Here is a 21,512-nt window from a genome sequence, read left to right as displayed (position 1 = left end):
TAACTCTCCCTCATTGTACACACAACTGCACCCGCTCTCGCCCTCCTTCGTTCCCAAGTGCACACTCCTAGCTCAGCTGTCAGTGGAGAAGTTATTGCAGCTGCAAATAACCAGGGTGCTGTTAATCTGCAAACACAGCTTTCTGCAGCCTTTTCCTTGAGTTTAAATCAGTTTCACTTGAGGAAAAAAAAAATCCGTTTGTTTTAGCTAGGCTAACTAGTCAGTGATGTGTTTGGCTGGAAACCTGTTATGTTTTGCTACTTTATCATGTTGCTATTTCCATGTTCAAAGGCTAGTTAAATTATTTACGCTACACTTCATATATTGTGTACAACACTTGCCTTGACACCACCAGCAGCAACTGCAAAGCCACTTTCCTTGAGCCAGTGCTTCAGAATAACAGAATGCTGTGCTTTGCAGGGAATGACCCATCCAAAGCCTCAGCTCTCATCCCTCCCACCCCCACCCCCCCCAAAAAAAAAAAAAAAAGAGCCACGCAGACACGAATTGGCTTCAAAGTTTCAAACAGCAATGTTGATTTAATTCTGCAGGATATTACAAAATACAGAGTATAAAAGGAATAAGCTGAGCATTAGCTCAGTGCAAGAGTCTAGCTACATCTAAAATTCACTGTGAATGATAAATTGCTTTCAGCCAATAACACCCAACGCTATTTTAAAATGTATATTATAGAACATGTACTTCAAGAGGCTCTGTGAATATTTTACTATACCATCCCAATCATTTACACTGTGTGATATAAGTCTCATTGTAGTTGCACTCCCTTTTAAGGTACAGTTTGACTTCCTCCCTGTCTTTTTATTTATTTAGTCACAACTCAGTTGAATTACCATTTCTTTGCTCATCAGCAACCAAATTGGGCATAAGAGTTAAGAAGCTCCAAAAACTCTGGAAAGTACTTCCATGGCCAGAAAAACAAACCTCCTCGTGTATCTCAGAAGCCTGAAATCACACCCTAGTGACCATCACACCTCCAATCTCACTGTTCTGCAGTATCACCCAGCAGCATTTAAAGAAAACACATGATTTCTTTAAATGTGAGAGGGCAGTGTTGTGGTAGGACAACTTTCCTACAGCTCTGCCACTACAAAAGCCAACACCCTATTTTTCCAAGATCCACTATAGACGATCTAGTACAGAGCAAGCCCTTACTGCTGCTGGTCCCTTGCCAAACAGCACCAACCACCCCCACAAACCAGAGGATGTTTTTTCAGTGCCACCTCATTTTCTGCTGCATTCCAGCTGGCTCTGGCATTCCCCCACTAAAGCAAGGGCCACATACAGGCCATAAATTCAGCACAAACTCCAAGTGATGGTTATCTGCAGCGGACCCGATGGTGCCTCCCTGGGAAGCCAGCAGAGATCAGCACGGTGCCGTAGACACACACTGCAACACAGTTGTTGCCTAAGGAGTTCTCAGCTTCATTTATCTTCTCTGTACTTCAGTATATTGAAAACAATAACTGTACATAAAGCAGAATGGGGGTCAAAGGCTGGGGAAGGAGATTATAAACAAAATCTTTTGGTTTAAAATATTACTGAACTTTCCATATTGATCGGTATGCCCAGGTGCTGCTATGTGCCTTACTGTATATTATTATTAAAATTCAGTTAAGAGGCATTTTACTGAATCAGGTCAGGGCCTAAGTGTTCCCTCCAGTTCAAGCCTTGATATTGCACAGGTCTTGTGAATTGAGTCATAGATATAAAGAAACATTACAAGTCAAATCAATATTTTATAGCCTTTGCACAGATTGTAGTCTGAAACTCTATCAGCACGGTGCTCTGAACAGAAGGATTTGCAGGAGCTAAAATAATTTACACTAATAAGGCACTGACCCATGCAGTCCTTAATGATCATTTAGCTTTGGCAATACTTTTTACTGCTATTGAGCTGCTTGGAGTTGTGTTTTTTTCCGGCAGAAAACTCCTACATCAGATTAAGGACATAAGCAGTAACCTAACCACAAAGCTCAGTTTTGTTCCATGTAAATTCATTTCAATTATATAAACTGCTAAATTAAGAAATGAGGTATTTAAAACAAAGGGGTTTTAACAGAGCCACAAATACACAAACAAGCATCACAGAAATTCTTAATTCCATCTCCTGCCTTGTTTGCTTATTGAAGTGCCATATGTTGCTGCAAGTGCTATGAAAATATCATAAGATCGTAATTATAAGGTTTGTTGAATTATAGAGTAAAGAAGCCACTTATTTACATTTAAATATGAACAGCAGTAATTGAAATGTCACATGCTTCTCTGTTCTTGACTCCAGAAAAATATTTATCTACCAACAGCTTGATGTGCTTTCAACAATAGCCTGGATTCATGAAAGGGACTGTTACTCACATCACTCTCCGCTTTTATTTATTTCTCCTTTCTGATTTACGAACTCAGATGGGGGCTCCTGAAGTGCTCAGGCACTGACATAGCAATGAAGACACTGCAGCGCAAACAGGATTGTTACAAAGTTGGTGTTCAATAACTCTTTGACCTGTCAATATGGGAAGCCCTGCAATAGCTTTAGGAAATCAATTTTAAATTGACCTCATTGAACTGATGCAAAATCCAACTGCTGATGCATTTAAATTGATTAGCTCTTGTTAAAGTCCAATAGCAAGCAAACCCAAGTCAGGCTGATGTTGAGTACACACACAGAGGGTTTACAAGAGTCTAAAATGAAAACTGCATTAGTTGAACCAGAATCTCTTTAAGGGGAAAAAACACCTAGTCGGCCCCAGTGAAGGCACTGCAGTCCTGGACAGATTCTGCTACACCAAACTTGCTTATGAATGAGACTTGAAGCTTGACCCTCCTTACAACACTACCAGTGTCAGCAGAAAGTCTCCGAGAGGTTCAATTCCACTAAGAAAGCTGAAGAGAAGAACAAAAGCCCAAAGCAGAGGAAACCAGCTCCTGTGAGCTGCACATTGCTCAGACCCACATAGGGAGCAATAAGCGGTTGGCCCTGGGAAGGCAGAAACCAGCCTCTCTGCATGCTTGCTTCTTAAAAGTTTTACCATCACCTATTCCAGGGAAGGCTCTCCAGAAAAATCCCTAAACCAGCAAAACTTGAGTCTGAGCCTTCTCCAAGGAAGTTTAATGTCTCATTGTAGAGAGCTGGAAACCCTGCTCCCCCTGTGGCATGCCCCAAACCCAGTGGCTGTGGCTATCATGGCGGGCAGGGAGAAGCTTGCAGGACTAAGAGGGACAACAAATAAAAGGAACTCCCAGATATTATTTTCTTCATCTAAAAAAGAAAAAAAAAAATCATAATTCTTTTTGCATAACCTCAAAATACACAAAGATTTTGCAAGTGATTTTTTTCTGTCAAGCTTTGGGGGTTTTTTGTTAGATGTTAATAGTTATCATGGAAGGACTGAAGTCTCTGCCTGCCTTTTGTTGGTCTTTCTCAAAGAGGGCTATTCCACTGCACCATGTGAAAACCCAGGGGATTTTACCACCTCTGTTTAATGGCCACATGCTTCACCACTGAGTTAATGGTAAAACTGTCAATTAACAAGAAGCAGTTTTAGTCTAATGCTAAACCAATGAATTTCAGTCACCTGGTCTGCTTCCCTCTCTACCTTTCCCAAAACACTCCTTGTTTTCTGGTTTAATAATTAAATGTACCAAGGCCTTTTTTGAAGACTGAAAAGAAACTAGGCTGACTGAAGTTTAGTGAGAACAGGTAACATTTGCAAGGAAACACTCAGAAGAGGAGAAAGAAAAACGTTTGGGGGCAGTCACAACTTGTATTGAACGCTAACAGAACTCTTCAAAGTCATCACATCAAACACCAGCCGAGATGAGTCTCTGCTGGGTTGTGTCAGTCTGTGGGAGAGCACACACACGGCGGTGGCAGGAGCGGCTGATACCCGAGAGCGAGAACACCATCTCCAAAGCAATGGGTCAGTAAACAGCATAATGAAATGTGACAGTAACTTCATTTGTAAAATACACGCTAAAACTATCAGGGCAAAAGTGCTAATAGCAAGGGCAACATTTGCATAATTACACTGACTTTAAGGTTCTGGTTTTAAATTGACCTAACAACATCTCTCATTGATGCAAACCGCAGTCAGCTCTGCTGTTCCCAGACAGCACACTGCCCGGGGCCTTGGCTACTCACCACACCAGCTCACACGGCCTTCGACTGTGACACAGCAAAGAGGTTTCCACTGCTGGGGCTTTAGGAACACGCTAGTGTAACACTGTGCATTAATGACCACATCTGGCTTATGAAGGATACTGGATTTTATTTTTTCTGCATTTCTTTGATGTTAGAGATCTGCCAGATAACCCTCACTGGTACACCTCATTCTCTAAACTACAATAATACAGCTCTGCTTCATCACTACACCACACAGATTAGGCTGGAAGAACAAATAAGTGGCAAATTAGCAGCACAAAAGGAATACAAGAGCAGACTAAACTGATGCAATCTTAAAAAAAACAAAAAAAACAAAAAAACACACAACAAAAAACTACTCCACCATCCTTATGCACAGTGAGGACATTCTTCCCAGTTTGAACTTCCTTATGCAGTGAGGACATTCTTCCCAGACATTCAAACACCAGTTTGAACCATTCCCTGTGGGGTTCACTAACTATGCCTACAAACAATATGTTTTTTACCAGCTTTGGATACTGCTCCAGCAGATATCATATGTATTAATACTACAGAGACTGACTGCATACAGTCTGTATGTGGCATTTAGTCATTCATCAGGGAATTAATTTAATATTTATTAATTAAAACAATATTCATATCATGGTACATGCTCAACTTCGTTTACTACTGCCCAGGGCTTATTTGGCACACATGATCAAACCAAAGGCACAGAAGTGACAAAAGAAAGCCTCTGTGGTAATGGTGCTACCCAGCCCCCAAGCAGAGACCCTCTTCCAGGGAGACCCACACACACGACCCTGCACACACAAGTTGTTTGCAGGCAGGAGCTGCCTGGCTAGGGCTGTGGGGGCAGATTTAATGGGGCTGTTTCCCTCCTGTTCCCCCAGCTGTGATGCTCAGCGCCTCTTGGAGGCTGGCGTGCAGCCCTGCCTGCTCAGCCCCTTCCTAGCACAGCGTGCAAGGGAAGCAATCAGTTACTTCCACAGTGAAACCCGTTACAGTCAGACTACAAGAAATGGAAGGAGGTTGAATAAATATTTAGGCTCAACAAAAGAGTACAGATAAAACAATCTATGGGGCAACATTTTTATTGAGTAATTTTACACAGTAAAGCTACACAGAAAGCAATGAGGAGCACAAGCAAGCTAGGCAAGGAACTCGCAGCAAGGCTATTCCAGCGCTGCTGACTGCCCGCTGCACACTTACCCAGGCTTCTTCTAGCTCTGCATAATCAAAGAAGCACTGGGAGCTGATGCATGAGGAACAAACTGAGCAGAGGAACAAGCCTTTGTCCATCATTTGAGATGCATGCAGAGAGCTGGGGATGAGCCTCTTTAACCAAGTAGTAAGCGATAGGACAAGAGGTAATGGCCTCAGGTTGCACCAGGGAAGGTTTAGACTAGATATTAGGAAGCATTTCTTTACAGAACGGATTGTTATGCATTGGAATGGGCAGCCCAGGGAGGTGGTGGAGTCCCCATCCCTGGAGGTGTTCAAGAGGTGGGTTGACATGGCACTTGGGGATATGGTATAGTTGGGATCTGTCAGTGCTAGGTTAACGGTTGGATTAGATGATCTTCAAGGTCCTTTTCAACCCAGATGATTCTGTGATTCATTTAGGGTTCAGCCTTGTGGGAGCCTGTGCTGTTATGTGCAATTGAAATTTCAGAGAAGCAGCACCTCCCAGGGTCACCCCACTGCCCCCAGCAAGGCACCTGGGCAGACCCACCACTTGCTGCATCAGTAGTTAGTACAACTAACTCATCTTTCACTCTCAACAACAGCCAGTGAAATATATACAAATGTCTCCTCCACCACTACCACCAGTACAGATCTCCAGTGCTAAACCCATCCACCCAAAAACCAGTACCTATTTCAGAAAGATGAGAAGACAAAAAAATACAAAATAGCCATGGTAGCTATAGCATCTCCCTGGTAGATATTAAAATATCACACAACATCTTCATATTAAACTCTTCCTTGAAAATAATAAACACTGCAGATCCCTATTCCATCTTTGTTACATTTTAGTATTCTTTGCTTCATCGCCCATTTACAAATCATGAAGAATTCATAGATGAATAATGGACTGAGAATAATATGTGTGTGTATATAAAAAAACATAAAACCCAGGACAAGCTAAGAGAATAAACTCTTCCTAGGCACAGTAAATTAATGACTAAAATAATAAAATTAAAATTTAAAAAAATCAAACCAATATTGTTAAGTGTCTAAAAATCCCTTCCAGTGGCTCTGATGAGCAGTCATTATTCTATTCCACAATAAACCATGTCCTTTCATTGCCCCTAGAGCCTCCCCACGATATATAAATGAGTTATTTTCTGGAGGTTTCCCCACTGTCTCTAGAAAATTTAAAACACATTCAATTTAGCTCCTGTACCTCCTCCAAGAGGATATGCTTCTTCAGCTATGCACTGCTGTGTGCCTTAACCAAGGAGGGAGGTAACTCCTACCTCTGCTACTGAGCTATTCTGCAGCCTCCAGAAACCACCTCCCCTCCTTGCAGCCCCTTTGCCCACCCACCTCCCCCATGGCCCAGGAGGACCCTTGGCCAGCACTGCCTCTCCTAGGGCACTCCCCAGGCCCAGCACCAGTACAGCTAGAAGACACAAGCACAGTGGGGACACCACCACATTTCTCACCCACCTCAGGCAGTCCCAGTCCTGCAGCCACACAGCTTATGCTCCTGCTTCTAGCCACGTTTCATCCCAAGTCACAACCCAAGTCCTACCTCCACCCACTCCTGCTCCAGGTTAACAAATCCACTTAATCAAAGCTTTACAGGAACAGCTGTTCCCAATCATTAAATTGAGCTGCAATTGGTGGGCAATCTCCAATTAAACTGGCAGGGAGCAGCGCTGGCTCCTAGATCCACCTGTGGCTGCAATCACCCACATCATAACTGCATTTTAATATTATTTATAAAATCCACATTATTTATGAAACGTGATGAATCCTCAAAAACATATATCTGAGGTTTTTACTCAACCCCATTTGAGAGACCAGTTACTGACCCTCCTCCTTCGGTCCTCTCCTTTTTTTAACAGCGCATTTGAAGAGATGATCTCCACCTGAGAGGTGTATATGACCCAGGAACCTAAATCCCATTTTCAAAAGTAAAGTAGGATCCTGGCATGCAAATTCAATAGACCTCTAGCAAATCTCACGCCCGTAAATCACCGATGGAAGAAAGCCATCTCCACAGGCTTGCTGAAAAATGTTATCCACAGGTTTTTTTACAAAAACTTCACTGCTGATTATTACTTCCTAGTGCAAATAATGGGGCCTCCTCATTTTGAAAGACCATCAGTGAAAAAATATACCCTTTTATGAGTTAAACTGTTTGGAATAACTTTTAAACAATTACTCAATTCCTCTGAAATTTCTTTCATGGGATTGAAGGTTTTTCCTGTATCAAATTATCTGGATTTCTCATGGATTATGCATTTCTCAAAAACTCACTGTTTGCAGATTAAAGAGAGAAAGGAAAGTTAGAAAGAACACCATAGAAAAAAGATCAGTAAAGAAAAATATTTTAAATATTAATGACCAAGGGGGAAATGGAAACACATTAAAGGCAAATGTGAGAGCTTTTAAATATGTTATTAAAATTGATTTATAAATGAGACTCTTCTTTAACCAAGTGCTTTAGCCTTCACTACTTATTTCCTTCTGCTGTCTCTCCAAGCATTGGTGTCACCACCCAAAGCCTGTGGCATTAAGGAAAGATCCAGAAAATAATTAGGCTGGCAATGACTATGGGCTATTCAAAGAGGAAAACATCATTATATCAAGAATCTCAGTGAATGAGATGAGATGAAGTTGGCTGTTTTCAACTGCTGCAAAACCCCAGGCACTCGCAGGACATCCGTCCCAGGTCAGGCTGGAGGCTGGGCGGCCTCGCTGGCTGGGACGCAGCCAGGGGGTGCTCTGCTCTCCCCACTGCGCCCCGAGCCACCCCGTGGGCCCTCACGGGAACTGAGCAGGGCAGCAGGCAGGCAGAGTTGGGAGGAAGGAGAGACCAGGCAAGTCCACAAATGCAGACACTAATTACTTACAAAGGCAGAAAAAGAAATTTCCCATGTCTATCCTCCTCCTCACCCTCCCTCTGCACAGAAGCCACGCTGATGGCCAGTGTGGCTGTGCCACGGCCCCAGCTGGGGTTTGAGAGCGGATCCACATGCAGCAGAAACCAAAGCAGCACCTCCACTGAAAAGTGTCTGCAGGCTGATGGAGAAGCCCATCCTGTGCAGCCGGGACATGAATCCATGCGCAGCGTACAACGTGCTGCAATCCCTCCCTTCCTTCCTTCCTTCCTCCCTTCCTTCCTTCCTTCCTTCCCTCCTTCCTTCCCTCCTTCCTTCCCTCCTTCCTTCCTTACCCGATCTCAAGTTCAAATAAATTACCCCAGGAGCATTTCCAGGATTATCTTCTAGAGTTTTTCAGCTTTGAAAACATTTCCAACAATGCATCACGCGACCAGGACAGCAGACTGCAGATTACTGCTGCTGGCATGTCAAAGCACAAGCCGCTGCAGCTTCCCAAGCAGCGCACGGCAGAGCGTGTATCACAAAACCAGCAAGGACCAGTATGTGAAGCTGTATGATTCCTGGGTCACATTTTATTAAAGGACACGGTAGCAGATGTGGATTGCACAAACAGCCCAATTAACATAGCCAAAATTGTGGAAATGATCCTTGAAAGGAACAAATTCTGTGCACAAATTTGTGTAAATGGACAAAAAGTGCTAGCATATGTTTAACAAATTAATCTCTATTTAATTTTAGTTTAGATATGCAAAATGTTTTATTTTAAAGCTGCTATCCATCATAAACCACAATAGCATTACAGATGGAACCTCCAAACAGAAATATAATACATCACTGAGAACTATAGATCTCCTACGTTGGATTTTGTGGCGAGAATGGTCCACAAAACTCATTCTGAATGTCCTCATAAGATCCTTTTTATAGCAGGTTATGAATCATCACATGATATCTTTAAATGGATGATCAATACTATATTTTCCCATAAAACGTTTGGTTTGAAATCCGATTTTAAGTGCATTAGAGTTTTTGTGCATTGAATGAGTGAGTGTCATAATAAATTGTCACCAAATATGAAAGAAATATAGCTTAGATTAATTGCCATATTTATTTATGAGTCTATAAAATACGTTGTGAAAGTCCTGGCACATTTTTGGGATACCAGCTTGAACTTTCAAGAAAGTTAAAAGCATTAAGCGAGACTGAAAGTAGATTTATTATTGGAATGTTTTTAATTGCAGTTTCAACCAGACACAGGTATTAGAATGGCTGTGCCCTTAATGGCCATGTCTCATGTGTTTTTTCTTTAAAAATGATATACTTTCCATATTTTTATTGATTTTATAAGATTTATTGTAGATTAGTGCTGCTCGTGTGTGAAATCACAAGTGGTCCCAGCTTCCCCAGAGTAGTGGGCTGCAGATGGCCCATCGCCACCACGGCTCCTCCCCAGTGCCCCCCCAGCACTGGGTACCGCCTGAAATACCAGTTCAAGGAAAGACCAGAGAAAAACCTGAATCACCTGAAGAAGATCGGCAGAAGCGCCCTCAGCAAACTACCCAGCAGGTCCTGTTCTGCACTCGTTTCTACAAACGCAAAATGGAGTTGATTTCAGACAAGATTTGGAGGGGGAGTCAAGCTGAGTCCCTTCTTTACTCAGACATTAACTAATGAAGAGGCTCAAGGCCAACTGATTTGATGGGGCCAGGACTTGCTGTCTTGGGCTAAGCATTTTCTGGTATTGGAATAAGTTACAAACTCTCTGTGTTTTTATGCACAACAAACACAGCTGGGTTTTTGTAAATTACAAATGAAAGTAAATAAGGAAGCAGTTCTGATATACATGTTTAACAGCACACATAACTTGGAAAATAAGGCACTGTTGCATGTAACCAGCACACTAATTAAAAAAATAGATCCTGGAAATTACAGCAAGCAGACTAGGTAATGGAATAAAAGTGCCATTCACTGCCACAGAACAAAAATGACAAACTATACCTAAGGTGATACTAAATTAAAAACCTTCAGCTTGGCAGCCAAATGACGCCTTCACACCAACTGCACATCAGCCAATACAAAGGCCACGAAAGCACAGATACAGCTCGGTGGTGAATGGTACCTGGTGAGCCCCATATCCTCCAGCTGTGTCAGAACAACAATTGCTTTGTCAAAAAAAAAAAAAAAAAATCAAAATTTTTCCTATTGATTTTACCAAAAACTGAATCCACAGAGGGGTCAGCTTGAACGAGAGCTGTGACACTGCCCTGACCCTCCCGCCGTAAGTCAGCCTGTATCTCAACAAAGCACAAACAAGTCCTCAGAGGTGAAGTCCTCACGAGTTTCGCATAGATGTATCTTCACTGGATGAACTCTTAGAGAATAATCTACAGATAACCCTAAGAAAGCTGGCACAGCAGCATTGGATTACCATGACAAGGAGTGCTCTTACAAAAGAAGTATTTCCTCATTAACCAAGTACAGTTTCAGAAGCCAGGTTTAGCGATGGCCCCAGATCCAAGGGAAAATCCCACCCAGGAGCACGGGGAAGATTCACACTCAGCTTCCACCCGCTTGGCTGCCTCCAGGCACAGAATGGTCCAGATGAAAGCCCTGGGTTCAACCATCTTCCAGCTCCAGGAACACTCAAGCCCAACTGTCAATTTTAGAGCCATATCCTAAAACTCAATCACAGCAAACAAGGTGATGATCTGAGATTCAGCAAATCCATGGGTCATTACAAAATTGATAATGGGAGCCAAGTGGAGCTGCTGGTCCTCGGAGAAGAAGCAGGAGGGTGAGGTGGCAGGGTCAGGCCAGTGCAGGGGACTGTTAGGAGGAAGCAGGTCACTGTCACGCGAAGGAGTCCAGGCAGAAGTGGTGCTTAGGGATTACCCTCATCTGCCTCTTACTTAATATCCAGATAAAATTTTAAATGGCTGGGTTTTAGCCATCCATCTAGATGAGAGGGTCTGGAAAAGCAAAGTAAAGGCCCACCCATGTATTTCACTTTGCACACACCAAAACCAGAGTGCAATTGTGCAGGTTCTTGGATGAACTAGCCTACATATATAACTCCCCGGAAATCCACTGTCATCTTTTTGGATGTTCCCTTTCAGAAACAAGTGTCCAAAGGCAATCAAAGCTATTCCTGACATATTTCAAAAGCGATCTAAAAAAAAAATCTTTCAGGTTTAGCCTTCAGCTGACAAGGTACCGTATGTTATCTCAGCAATTATACCTCGCCCCCTAAATCAGGGTATGTCCCATACTTCACTGTGCCAATTCTCCCCTCTGTCCTGAAGACAGTTCCTTCTATTTTCTGCTTGTATGTTAAGCAATTAAAATGCTTTATCTTCAACAAGATATTAATCTTAATATTGTCCTAATTTGTTTCGTCTTTTTCTGCCTCTCACGCAGAAATCAGTCTTGACAATAGCCACTGAGATAAGGACAGTAACCAGCAAGCTTCACAATAAACTATCATATACACTATTTTAGTTTGTCAAAACAATTAGTGTTCATTTTGGCTTTATTCAGTTAAATCTGCAGTGACTGATCAGTATAAATTATGTATTAGGCTGCCCAGCTGTACTTGTTTATTCATGCATGGACTTGAAGAATTTTCATTTTCTCAGTACAAAAAAGCAACAGCCAAAAAATCCCCCTGTATTCTAAAATATAAAGACACTTTCTTCTCAGCCGCATTTCTGCTACATGTTTTTGAAGCTCCTCTATTCTTAGCCCTCTTAGAACATTATTCTTCCTTTCCAGAAACAATGCTCCAATGCTTATTTCAATTAACCTATTATTTCATTCGCAGTTATCGGCAGCTGCATTTGCATCAGTAGGAAACATGTACTGTTACTTTCACCCCTTGCAATTGCCTCCTGAGCAAAGCAATACCAGAGCTAAAGCAAATGATGTTGATTTTAAAAGCATCAGAAATCACATTGTAGGCTGTATGTGAACTCCTGCCTTGCTTCAAGAGGAACTGCTCACAGAAATGTTTACAGTCAAGCCTCACACTCCTCTCTTTCAAGAACAAAAGTTTGTGAATTATGAGAGATCATTTTCCGGTTTTGCTCGTGTCTATAGTCACACTGTCCTCACTAGGACGATGGGCGAAGGCAATGTATGCCGGAGGGGGGTGGGGGGGTGGGATGATAGCCTGTACGCGGGGAGGGAGATGACACAGATTTAGATAAAGGAAAGAAAAATCTGCAGTGACCACATACAGCATCAGTTACGCTTCTCCGAGACGCGATGTATGAGCAGAATGGAAATCTGGCTGTTGAAGCTGTTTCCCTGCGATGAAAAGAATGGCAAATTGCACACTCCTTCCCCAAAGCTGCCCTCCACCGAGCCGAGTTCAAGAACCTGTAAACAGAAGGTTTATGCCAATATTTACAAATCGCAGAGAGACGATTCGGCAGCTCTGACACAGTGAGTCCAGTCGCTCAGTGACGGACTGACCGAGTGAATGGTGGCAGTGCTCAGAAGAACACAAAGAGCCAGAGTTTGTGTCCTCCTGAAGAGCTGGGGAGCAAGGTAGAACTTGTATTTGTTAACGGGAACACCATTTAATATCCCACCTTGTAAGGGCAATTAAAAGGGTCGCCTGGGTGGCTCTTGGGAACCAAGTATGCTACAGAAACATCTCCATAGGGCAGAGTGCGGTACGCGGAGAGAGGGCTGGGTTGCCAAGGGCCACCTCTCAAAGCCGGGCTCGGCTGCAGCGGTACCTGACAGGCGACACATTCGCTTTCACGTAGATTGCGCACGATGCAGCTTGGCAAACACAGCGTTGATGTGCGTTACGTCTGTTATAAAAGTGCTTTTGAGAAGTGAATTCTGCCCCGGTTTCGGCGGCCGCTGTGCTCGTCGCGTTGACGAGGAGGGAGAGAGCCCCGCCTGCAGCCCCGCGGGGCCGGCGCCAGCCGGGGGCCCTCAGCGCGGGCAGGATGAGTGCACGCCCCGCTGCGCTGCTGCTCTCATCGAACAACGGAAGAAACGTTCTGCTGAAAAGACTAAATTTTGCTGAATTAAGTGCTTTAGAACAAGTGGGTTTATTACTTTATAATTAGCATAATTTCCCCCACAGGGATTCTGGCAATTAAATAATTAGCAATAATGTTACCCAAAGGTGTTCTTTAATGAATTTTCTGAAGTTACTGCCCCCGTTAACAAGTGAAAGGGCTCAGCCTCCCACCGCCCGAGAGCTCCTCCCCGCCAGGCCACGAGCGATGCCGGGGGGTTGTCACACCCGACTCCGAGCCCCGGGCCAGCCTGCTCCCCCCGCCGGGGCGGGCCCGGCGCTCCCCTCCCTTCCGAGCCCCGGCCCCGGCCCCGGCCGGGCGCTTTGCTGCCCCGACGGCGCGGGCCGCCCGCTCCGCTCCCGGCGGCGGGACGGCGGAGGGGGAGAAGCCCCGCGAGTGCCCCGCTCCGGCACGGGCCGTTGCTTCCCCCCCCCCCCTCTCCCCGAGCCGCCCCCCGCCCGGGCCGGGCGCGGCGGCCGGTGGCAGCTCTGCCCGCTGGCTCCCGGGGCGAGGGACGGCGGCGGGGGGCAGCGCCCCGGGGGGCAGCGCCCGGGCCGGGCCTGGACGCTCCAGGCGGCCGCGCAGCGCTCGCGGCTCGGCAGCGCCACCCGTCGGGGAGCGGGCGCGGGCGGCGGAGCGGGGCAGCCCCGGCGGGGCCGGACACGGGCAGCGGCAGCGGCAGGGGCGCGGGGGCTGCCCGCCGCTCCCGCCCGCCTCCGCGGGGCGCGGCCCCGGCCTGCCCGGGACAAGCGCCGCCGGGCCGCTCGGGCCGGGGAAAGTTGAGGTTTTTCCTTTTTTTGTTTTTTCTTTTGCTCTTTTTTAATTGCCACTGGCAGGACATCGCGCCCGGCCGGGCCCGGGAGCGCGGCGACAGCCCCCGCCGCAGGAGGGGGAAATCCCCATTTACCCCCCAGGGATCTCGCCTCAAAGGCAGATTCCCAATATGTAAGGCGCTGGTTAAACAAGGGCATTTCCATTCGTTAATTGATGCAATTACGCCGGAGCGGTAGCGGCAGGCCGGGTTGCCGGCAGCCATCCATCACCTCCCCGCTGACCCGCCGCGGCCCCGCCCCCGCCCGGTAGGACCATTTCGGGTCTGAGAGAGAAGAATGGGTGCCCCGCTCAGCGCTCCTCGGGGGAGGGGGCTCCCTGCCCCTGCTCGCCGGTCTGACCTCGCTCCCGCGGCTCTAGGCCGCCGCGAAGGGTCGGGGAGCCAAGGCGGGGCGGAGCGGGGGGGGCACAACTAAGCGGCTCGACTGCAAAAGCGGTGCCTCTTGTACTGCCGAGCCCGGCCCCGAGGGCGGGAGCCGGGGGCAGCGGGAGGGCCGGGGGGCTGCGCCGGCCCCGAGCACTCCCGGCCCCGCAGCCCCTGCGCTCCGCTCCCCCCGCTGCTGCTCCGGGGCTCCGCGGGCCGGGGGGGGCACTGGCGGATGCTGCGATTTCCCCTTTTTATATTCTTCCCCCCCCCCCAAGACAAATTTGAATTGTGTTTAAAAGAGAGGGAGAGGGGGAAGGGGCAGAGCCCCCCGCACCTCCGGTCCCTGCCTTTGACGTGCACCACGGCGCAACATTAAAACAACATGAAACAAGTGCGGGGCGCGGGGCGCTGCCTGCTCCTGCCCGCCGCTGCCTGCTCCTGCCGGCAGGGCCGTGACGTCACCCCGCTCCTCGCCCACCGATGAACGCTAAAGACCTATAGAGCAGAAAATAATACAAGCAAGCTCCGTATCTTGCAAGCCCTACGTGATTTTTTCCCCCCCTCTTTGCAAAAGCCCCTTTGCACTTAAACTCTCCATACATGTGGGGTGGCTTTTTAAACTCTCTCTCTACAAACATATTTATTAAGAGCGATGGGAAGTGGGGGGTAGCCTATTTTTTTAATCCAGGCACCAACACCCCCCCCCCCCCCCCCCCGCCTCAGATGTCTGGCTGCTTTTCTTAAGTGCAATCATCTATAATTGAGAAAAAAAAAAAAAAAAAGCCATACGTGGAAATGTGTGTGTGAGAAGGTGCATCTTGAAGCAGGGTTTAGTTACAATCGATCTTGGGGGGAAAATATTGCCTATGGTCCAAAAATAAGGAGCAACTATGTCCTTCTCTCAGTTCGGATACCCCTACAGCACCACTTCACAGGTAAGGCGAGTGAGCAGCACTCACTTTTGTTCAGATTCTGCTGCTGCTGTCCAGATGTCTTGTTCCCCCTCCCTTTTTTTCTTCCCTTTCCCTTACTTAGAGTCTTTTTTTAAAAGGGCACATCTGGAGCCTTTTTTTAAAAAATGTGCGTGTGTGTTTATGTCTCGTTTGTGTTGTGTTAGGCTTAAACAAATAACTCGCAGTGTGCACAGCAAAGGCGTTTAGGAAACCGGTAATTCCCCCTCCCCCCCTCCTCCACCGTTCAGTTTTAAGTGCAACAAACAAATAAATACATAAATCCCGGTTGCGACCGATTTCCGAGCCCGCGGAGCTGCCCGCGGAGCGCCGGGCGCTGCCCCCGCGGCGGGCGGGAGGGGACAGCGGCTCCGCCGGCTCGGGGCTGCGCTACCGCTTCTGCGGAACCGGGCTGTGCCGCTTCCTCCACCCTTCCTCCCGGGTCGGTCCTTTTCCTGTGGTTTATTAGGATCTGTCGGGATTTCCCCCCCCCCATACGATTTCCGAAGGACACCCCCCACCCCCATCCCGGCACCCTGTATGAACTAAGTCGTCGCTATACCGTACCTCGAGTCACGATTTATTTGGGTAGAATTATTTATACACCGTAATCACTGCAAGATGTGCCTCCCTCGCTTGGGAAGTTAGCTGTCCCCTTGAACTTATTGAAATCAAATGCCTTCGATTGCGTTAGCTGACATATTTACTGCTTTGTCTATTGTCAAATTAACTGTAATCGCAACTTCTTGCCTTTAAATCAATGCAAACGGACCGAGCGGGGGGCGGGAAGGAAGGAGCCGTGCAGATCTTTTGCCGTTTTCGAGAACAATTATTTCCTTAAACTTTTGCCTGCTTGATTAATCGTGGCCCCCTTCCCAGGGGCTCCCGCTTCCCATTCCGTTTATTTCCCGGTTTCTATAATTAGTCACCTCAGCCCGGGTTTCCTATCCCCCTCCTCACCCCCCCGCCCCCCGCACACACACACACGCGCACACGCTCCTAGACTCCCCGCGATGGGGCTGCCCCGACAGTCACTCGGCGCCGTCCCGCTCTCCCCTCTCCTCTCCGCAGTTTTTCGTCCCCGCCAGCCCCAGCACGACCTGCTGCGAGGCCGCCCCCCGCTCCGGCCCGGATGCCGCCGCGGCGCCGGCCGCCGCCTCGCTGTGCTGCGGCCCGTACGAGGGCCGGCTGCTGCCGCCCGGCCGCGCCGAGCTCAATGCGGCGCTGGGCATGTACGGCGCCCCGTACGCCGCCGGCCAGGGCTACGGCAACTACTTGCCCTACAGCGCCGAGCCCGCCGCGCTCTACACCGCGCTGGTGAGTGCCCGCCCGGGCAGCGCGCCGGACGGGGGGCGGGGTGGGGGGGGTGCAACAGGCGGCAAACTCCGCGGTGAGCCGTCGGTGTCGGGGCCGGGGACCGCCGAAGGGCGCGGAACCGCCGCCGTCCCGTCGGGGTGGGGGGCGAAGGGACCTGGCTGCCGCCGGGACCCGAGGCGGCGGGGGGCCGGCGGGGGGGCGGCGGGGGGTCGGCGGGGTTCCCCTCCTGCTCGACGCCAACCGCTGCTGCTTCCCCCGCAGAACCCCCAGTATGAAATCAAGGAGGGCGCCGGCACGTTGCCCTCGGGGATCGCGCAGCCCGCCGCCTACTACTCCTACGAGCACTCCTTGGGGCAGTACCAGTACGACAGGTAAAACCCCGCTGACCACCAGCAGCAGCGTCCCCCTGCGAGGCAGCGGCCGACAGCAAACGGCGGGGGGCGGGGGGCTCCGACCTGGCAAACGTTGTACGACAGAAACGAGGCGCCCCGGGAGCACCGGTCCGCTAAAATCAAACTTGGGCAGCGATGGCAGGCGGGCAGGGGCCGGCAGGGGGGCGGGCAGGGCCACACCGGCCTGCGGCCGGGCCAGGGGGCTCATGCCGGGCTCCCGCCGCCCCCCCCTTCCTAACCATCTCCCAGCAGGTACGGGACGGTGGATTTCAGCGGTTCGGCCAGACGCAAAAATGCAACGCGAGAGACGACGAGCACCCTCAAGACCTGGTTGTACGAGCACCGCAAAAACCCCTACCCCACCAAAGGAGAGAAAATCATGCTGGCCATCATCACCAAAATGACCCTGACGCAAGTGTCCACTTGGTTTGCTAACGCCAGACGGAGGCTCAAGAAAGAAAACAAAATGACCTGGTCTCCCAAGAACAAAGCGGGGGAAGAGAGGAAAGAAGAAACCCCGCGGGAAGAGGAGGAATACGGCGCGGAGAGCGAAGGCAGAGGTAGGCGGGAGAGGCAGGACGGGCGCCTCGAAGTAGCTCGAAGTGGCGGCCGATTCGAGCCCCCCCCGCTCCCCCCCCCAACTTCCCCGCACCCGCACTAACGCCCCGCCGCCCCCTCCTCCCCGCTGTGTCCAAGTAGAGCAGAAGAGCTGCAAGGAGGACAAGGAGCTGCGGTTCAGCGACCTGGACGACCTGGAGGAGGAGGAGGAGGAGGAGGAGGAGGAGGCGGGGAAGCCGGAGAAGGGCCGGGCCAGCTCCCTGCAGGAAGCCCCCAGCCTCGGCGCGGCGCTGCCCGAGGCTCCGCGGAGCGACTGCAGCCTGCCCGGCCCCTTCCGCGCCTTTCCCTGCGCCAAGGTCCCCGCCGCGGACTTCGCCCCCGCCGCCCTGGCCGGCCCGCCGCCTCCCTACGCGCCCGCGGAGAAGCCGCGCATCTGGTCGCTGGCGCGCACGGCCGGGGCCAGCGCGGCGCGCAGGGGCAGCCCCGAGGGCCGCGGCGCGGAGGGAGGCGGCGGCGCGGCGGGGGAGCAGCCCCTGCTCGCCAAGGCCTTCCGGAGCGCCGCTTTCCACCTGCAGCCGCTCCCGCGGAGCTGCGCGTCCCACCGCGGCCTGGGGGAGCCGTGCCAGTACGCGGCGGCGGGCGAAGGTACCCGCGGCGGCGGGGCCGCGGGGACGGGGGGGACGGCGGGCCGGGCCGGGACCCAGGGCGCGGCGTGAGACCGCCTTCGCGCTGACACCCCCCCCCCGCCGCCGGGCCCAGGTGTCGGGCGGGGTGCGGCCGGGCCCCCCCCTCCCCCGGCGGTGCAGACGCCGAGGCTCCCCCGCTGGAGGCGAGCGGGCCGGGGAGGGCGGCGGGGCCGGGCTGTGCCCACGGCGAGCGCCTTGTGTCTGTGCAGGCTTCGGGCGGGGCGCCAAGGGCGGCCCGGGAGGCGCCGAGCGGGGCGGGCCCTGCCTGGACAGGCTGCGGACGGCGTTCCGGCCGGTGCTGCGGCGCTGAGGTAGGTGACGGGCCGGCGGCCGGGCCCACCTCGCACCGAGCCGCCCGCCCGGCCCCGGCCCACCGGAGCGGCCCCGGCCCGGCAGCGCAGCGCCAGGGCCACCGCTCGGCCCCGCTCCCGGAGCCCCCGTCGGGGCGGGGCAGCACCGCCCCGGCCCCGGGCGCGGCCCCGGGGAGGGCCGGCGGGGCTCCGGCAGGCACCGGAGCCCGCCCGGGAGCCACTCATCACCGCCTTCTGCCTCCCGCAGGGCCGCCCGCCCCTTCCTGGGGCTCCGGCTGCAGCGAGGCTCTGGGCTCCAACACCGACCGACACCCCTCCCCGGCCCGGCGGTGACCCCCCCCCAGCCCGCAGGTCCGGCCCTGCCCTCGCCGGGGAGGCGGCCCGCCGCCGCACAACGTGCTGCTCACATGGGGCCGAGGGGCGCGGCGGGCGGAGCGGCCGCGCCCGCGGACCGGCGACCCCCCCACCCGCCGCCCACTTTCCGTTTGTTCGACAACCCTCCTTAACGTCTTTGCCAAAAAAGAAAAGGAAAAAAGACTAATCTTCTCTTTCCCCACGTCGTGATTTGTTTTTCCTCCCAAACCTGCTTCTTCCAAGGCGCGTTTGTTGGCGGTTGCTCCGCGCCGTCCCGAGGCGGCGGGAGAGGAGCGGCGCAGGTCACGCCGGGCTGTTGATTTCCCGTCGCTGTACATAGATACCGCTGAAAGTATTTTTCAGAGTCTAATTAACACGGATGAGCTGAAGGCCGTGAAGCCGTCCTGTGACCCCGCAGCTCCTCGGCCAGGAGCCGGCCCCAGCCCCGGGCACCCGCCGCCCGCCCCGGGGCACGGCCGGGGCACCCCCGGGCAGCGGGGGGCGACCGGGCGGCGGAGGAGGACGTTGTTCGTGGGTCACCGCCGTCAGTCAGTGAAAAGAGCAGTGCTGCACTTCACAGGACAGACGGGAAAGGGAAACCGTATCTCTGCATTATTTCTGTTTAATTAAAAGTGTCATCAAACACTTTGTGTTCAGACTAATAAACCAAGCAGGGATGAGGAAAGAATGTTTCTTTGTTCCTGTCTGTAGAAGCAGTGGCAATAATTTAAATTAATAACTGTGGTAATTAAGAGGTCATCTATAGATCAACCCGATACCTGCTATTTCCAAGTTCACCGGGGTCAACATTTACATTAAGTCATTTGTGGTCAATAGAGTCCAATGAATTCTGCCTTAATAAATCAGGGAAATCAATCTTGAATATCGAGTAGACTTCTGTATGTTTACCAAAGGCTACCAAGACAAGTGGGGCTGCAGAGCTGGGACGACTCCGGGTTTGTGACCGGAGCAGCAGCTCGCAGGGGAAGGGAGAAGCTGCAGGTCAACGCGGGGAGAGGCGGCGGGGGCTGCCCCGGCTTCGGCCCCGCTTCGAGCCCCGGTCCCTCCCGGGCTGGGCAGGGAGCGGAGCAGCCCCGGTCTGCGGGGGCCCCTGTCACGGCAGGCAAACTTTGTCGGGCGGGAAAGGGGGGGCGGTGTAAGCGTACACGAGGTCCGGCAGGTAACGGAGCGGCTGGGAGCGGAGCAGGGGGCCGGCCGGGAGCGGAGCAGGGGCCCATCGGGAGCGAGGCAGGGGCCTATCGGGAGAGGGGCAGGGGCCGGCCCGGAGCCCCGCCGCAGAGGCCCGACCCCGGGGCTTTCGCGCGCTGCGGAGCAGCCCCGGGCGGGCGGCGGCGCCGAAGCCGCAGTCTGTTGCAATGACCCGCAGCTTAGAGTAGAGCAAATTAAACTGCGAAAAGATAAACATTATTTCAAGTCGGATTTGAAGGATTAGGGCTTGTAAATAGAGTATTAGGCCCTTTCGAAGGGTTCTTGCAAGGCGGCTTTTCCGCCCCTGCTCTCCCACCGGAGGGGACAGGTATTATCTGCCCTTGGGAACAAAGCGCAGGTTGCCCACGCGTGTCCGCAGCGGCCGGTCCCCGCTCCCCGCCGCGTCCCGGCCGCCTCCGCCCAGCGCGCAGGGGAGCGACCCGGCTCCCTCCGGTTCCGTTTGCTGGACGGCTTTGGGTCCCCGGGGAGGCAGCTCCGCAGTGGCCTCCCGAGCCGCCCACGGGAGACGAAACTTGCACGGCTCCCACGGCACGGGCCGGCCGGGAGCTCCCCCGAGCTGCCGGCGCTGCCCCCCGGCCGTGGCGTCCCCCGGCCTCCACGGGAGCGCCCGAAGGAGCCGCCAAGCCCCCGGGATGCTTCATGAGTCGGCTGAGGGCTTCGGGGTCTTTTTAAGGCAGGCACGAAGGTAACCTCGGGGAGTCTTAAGACTTTTATTTATTGTTTTTACTCCCCTTTTATTAAAGGTCAACCGAGCGAGATGCAGATTATCCCGCCCGCTCAGGACTCGCCTGCAATCTGTCACGCCGGCAAGATATGTATCTCAAATCTCTCAAAATATAATCTCTGAGAATCATATTCCGAATACTGTTTTGATTAAAAACCAGAGCAGGGATTGATGGAGAACTAATACCGGGAGCGGAGCCTGCGAGCGCCCAGGCACAGAGCTAAAATTATGGGCTCGCCCGGGTGTCACAGAAACAAATTCAGCGCCTCCAATGCCCCAATGAACAGATTTGAACCGGCTTGCGGCTGGGCTTCGCTACGAGCCGGGCTTTGCGATGCCGCTGCGCTCTGGGGGGTGAACCCGGGCTGTCCGCCGGCGCGGGGGCACACGGCTCCGCAGCCCGCCCTGCCCAGGCAGCGCGGAACGGGCTCCGCCGGGGCGGCGTGGACGGGGCCGGGGCAGCGCCGAGCCCCGCCCGGCCGGTGCGAGCCCCCGCGGCCCGGCCCGCCGCCAGCCCCCCTCGCCCTCAG

At 51.9% G+C, this 21,512-nt stretch overlaps 1 protein-coding gene across 2 annotated transcripts; it reads left to right on the top strand.

Annotated features, from left to right (window-relative positions):
• Positions 1 to 15,192: 15,192 nt before the first annotated feature.
• Positions 15,193 to 19,911, top strand: IRX6 (iroquois homeobox 6). 2 transcript variants are annotated; one of them, XM_074881442.1, is made up of 8 exons: positions 15,193 to 15,395; positions 16,482 to 16,727; positions 16,989 to 17,098; positions 17,372 to 17,452; positions 17,561 to 17,679; positions 17,816 to 18,322; positions 18,573 to 18,674; positions 18,922 to 19,911. In XM_074881442.1, exons 1-7 carry the CDS (start codon positions 15,351 to 15,353, stop codon positions 18,671 to 18,673), a joined length of 1,209 nt encoding a protein of 402 aa, XP_074737543.1. In that variant the 5' UTR covers positions 15,193 to 15,350; the 3' UTR covers position 18,674; positions 18,922 to 19,911. The 2 variants fall into 2 exon arrangements, with proteins under 2 accessions (XP_074737543.1, XP_074737542.1); XM_074881441.1 differs by having other exon boundaries at positions 17,372 to 17,679.
• Positions 19,912 to 21,512: the final 1,601 nt, after the last annotated feature.

Source organism: Strix uralensis, chromosome 12 (assembly GCF_047716275.1).
Source record: "Strix uralensis isolate ZFMK-TIS-50842 chromosome 12, bStrUra1, whole genome shotgun sequence".
In the NCBI taxonomy this organism is placed as follows: domain Eukaryota; kingdom Metazoa; phylum Chordata; class Aves; order Strigiformes; family Strigidae; genus Strix; species Strix uralensis.
The sequence above is the reverse complement of the archived record's forward strand: the minus strand, read 5'-3'. Positions and strand labels throughout refer to the sequence as shown.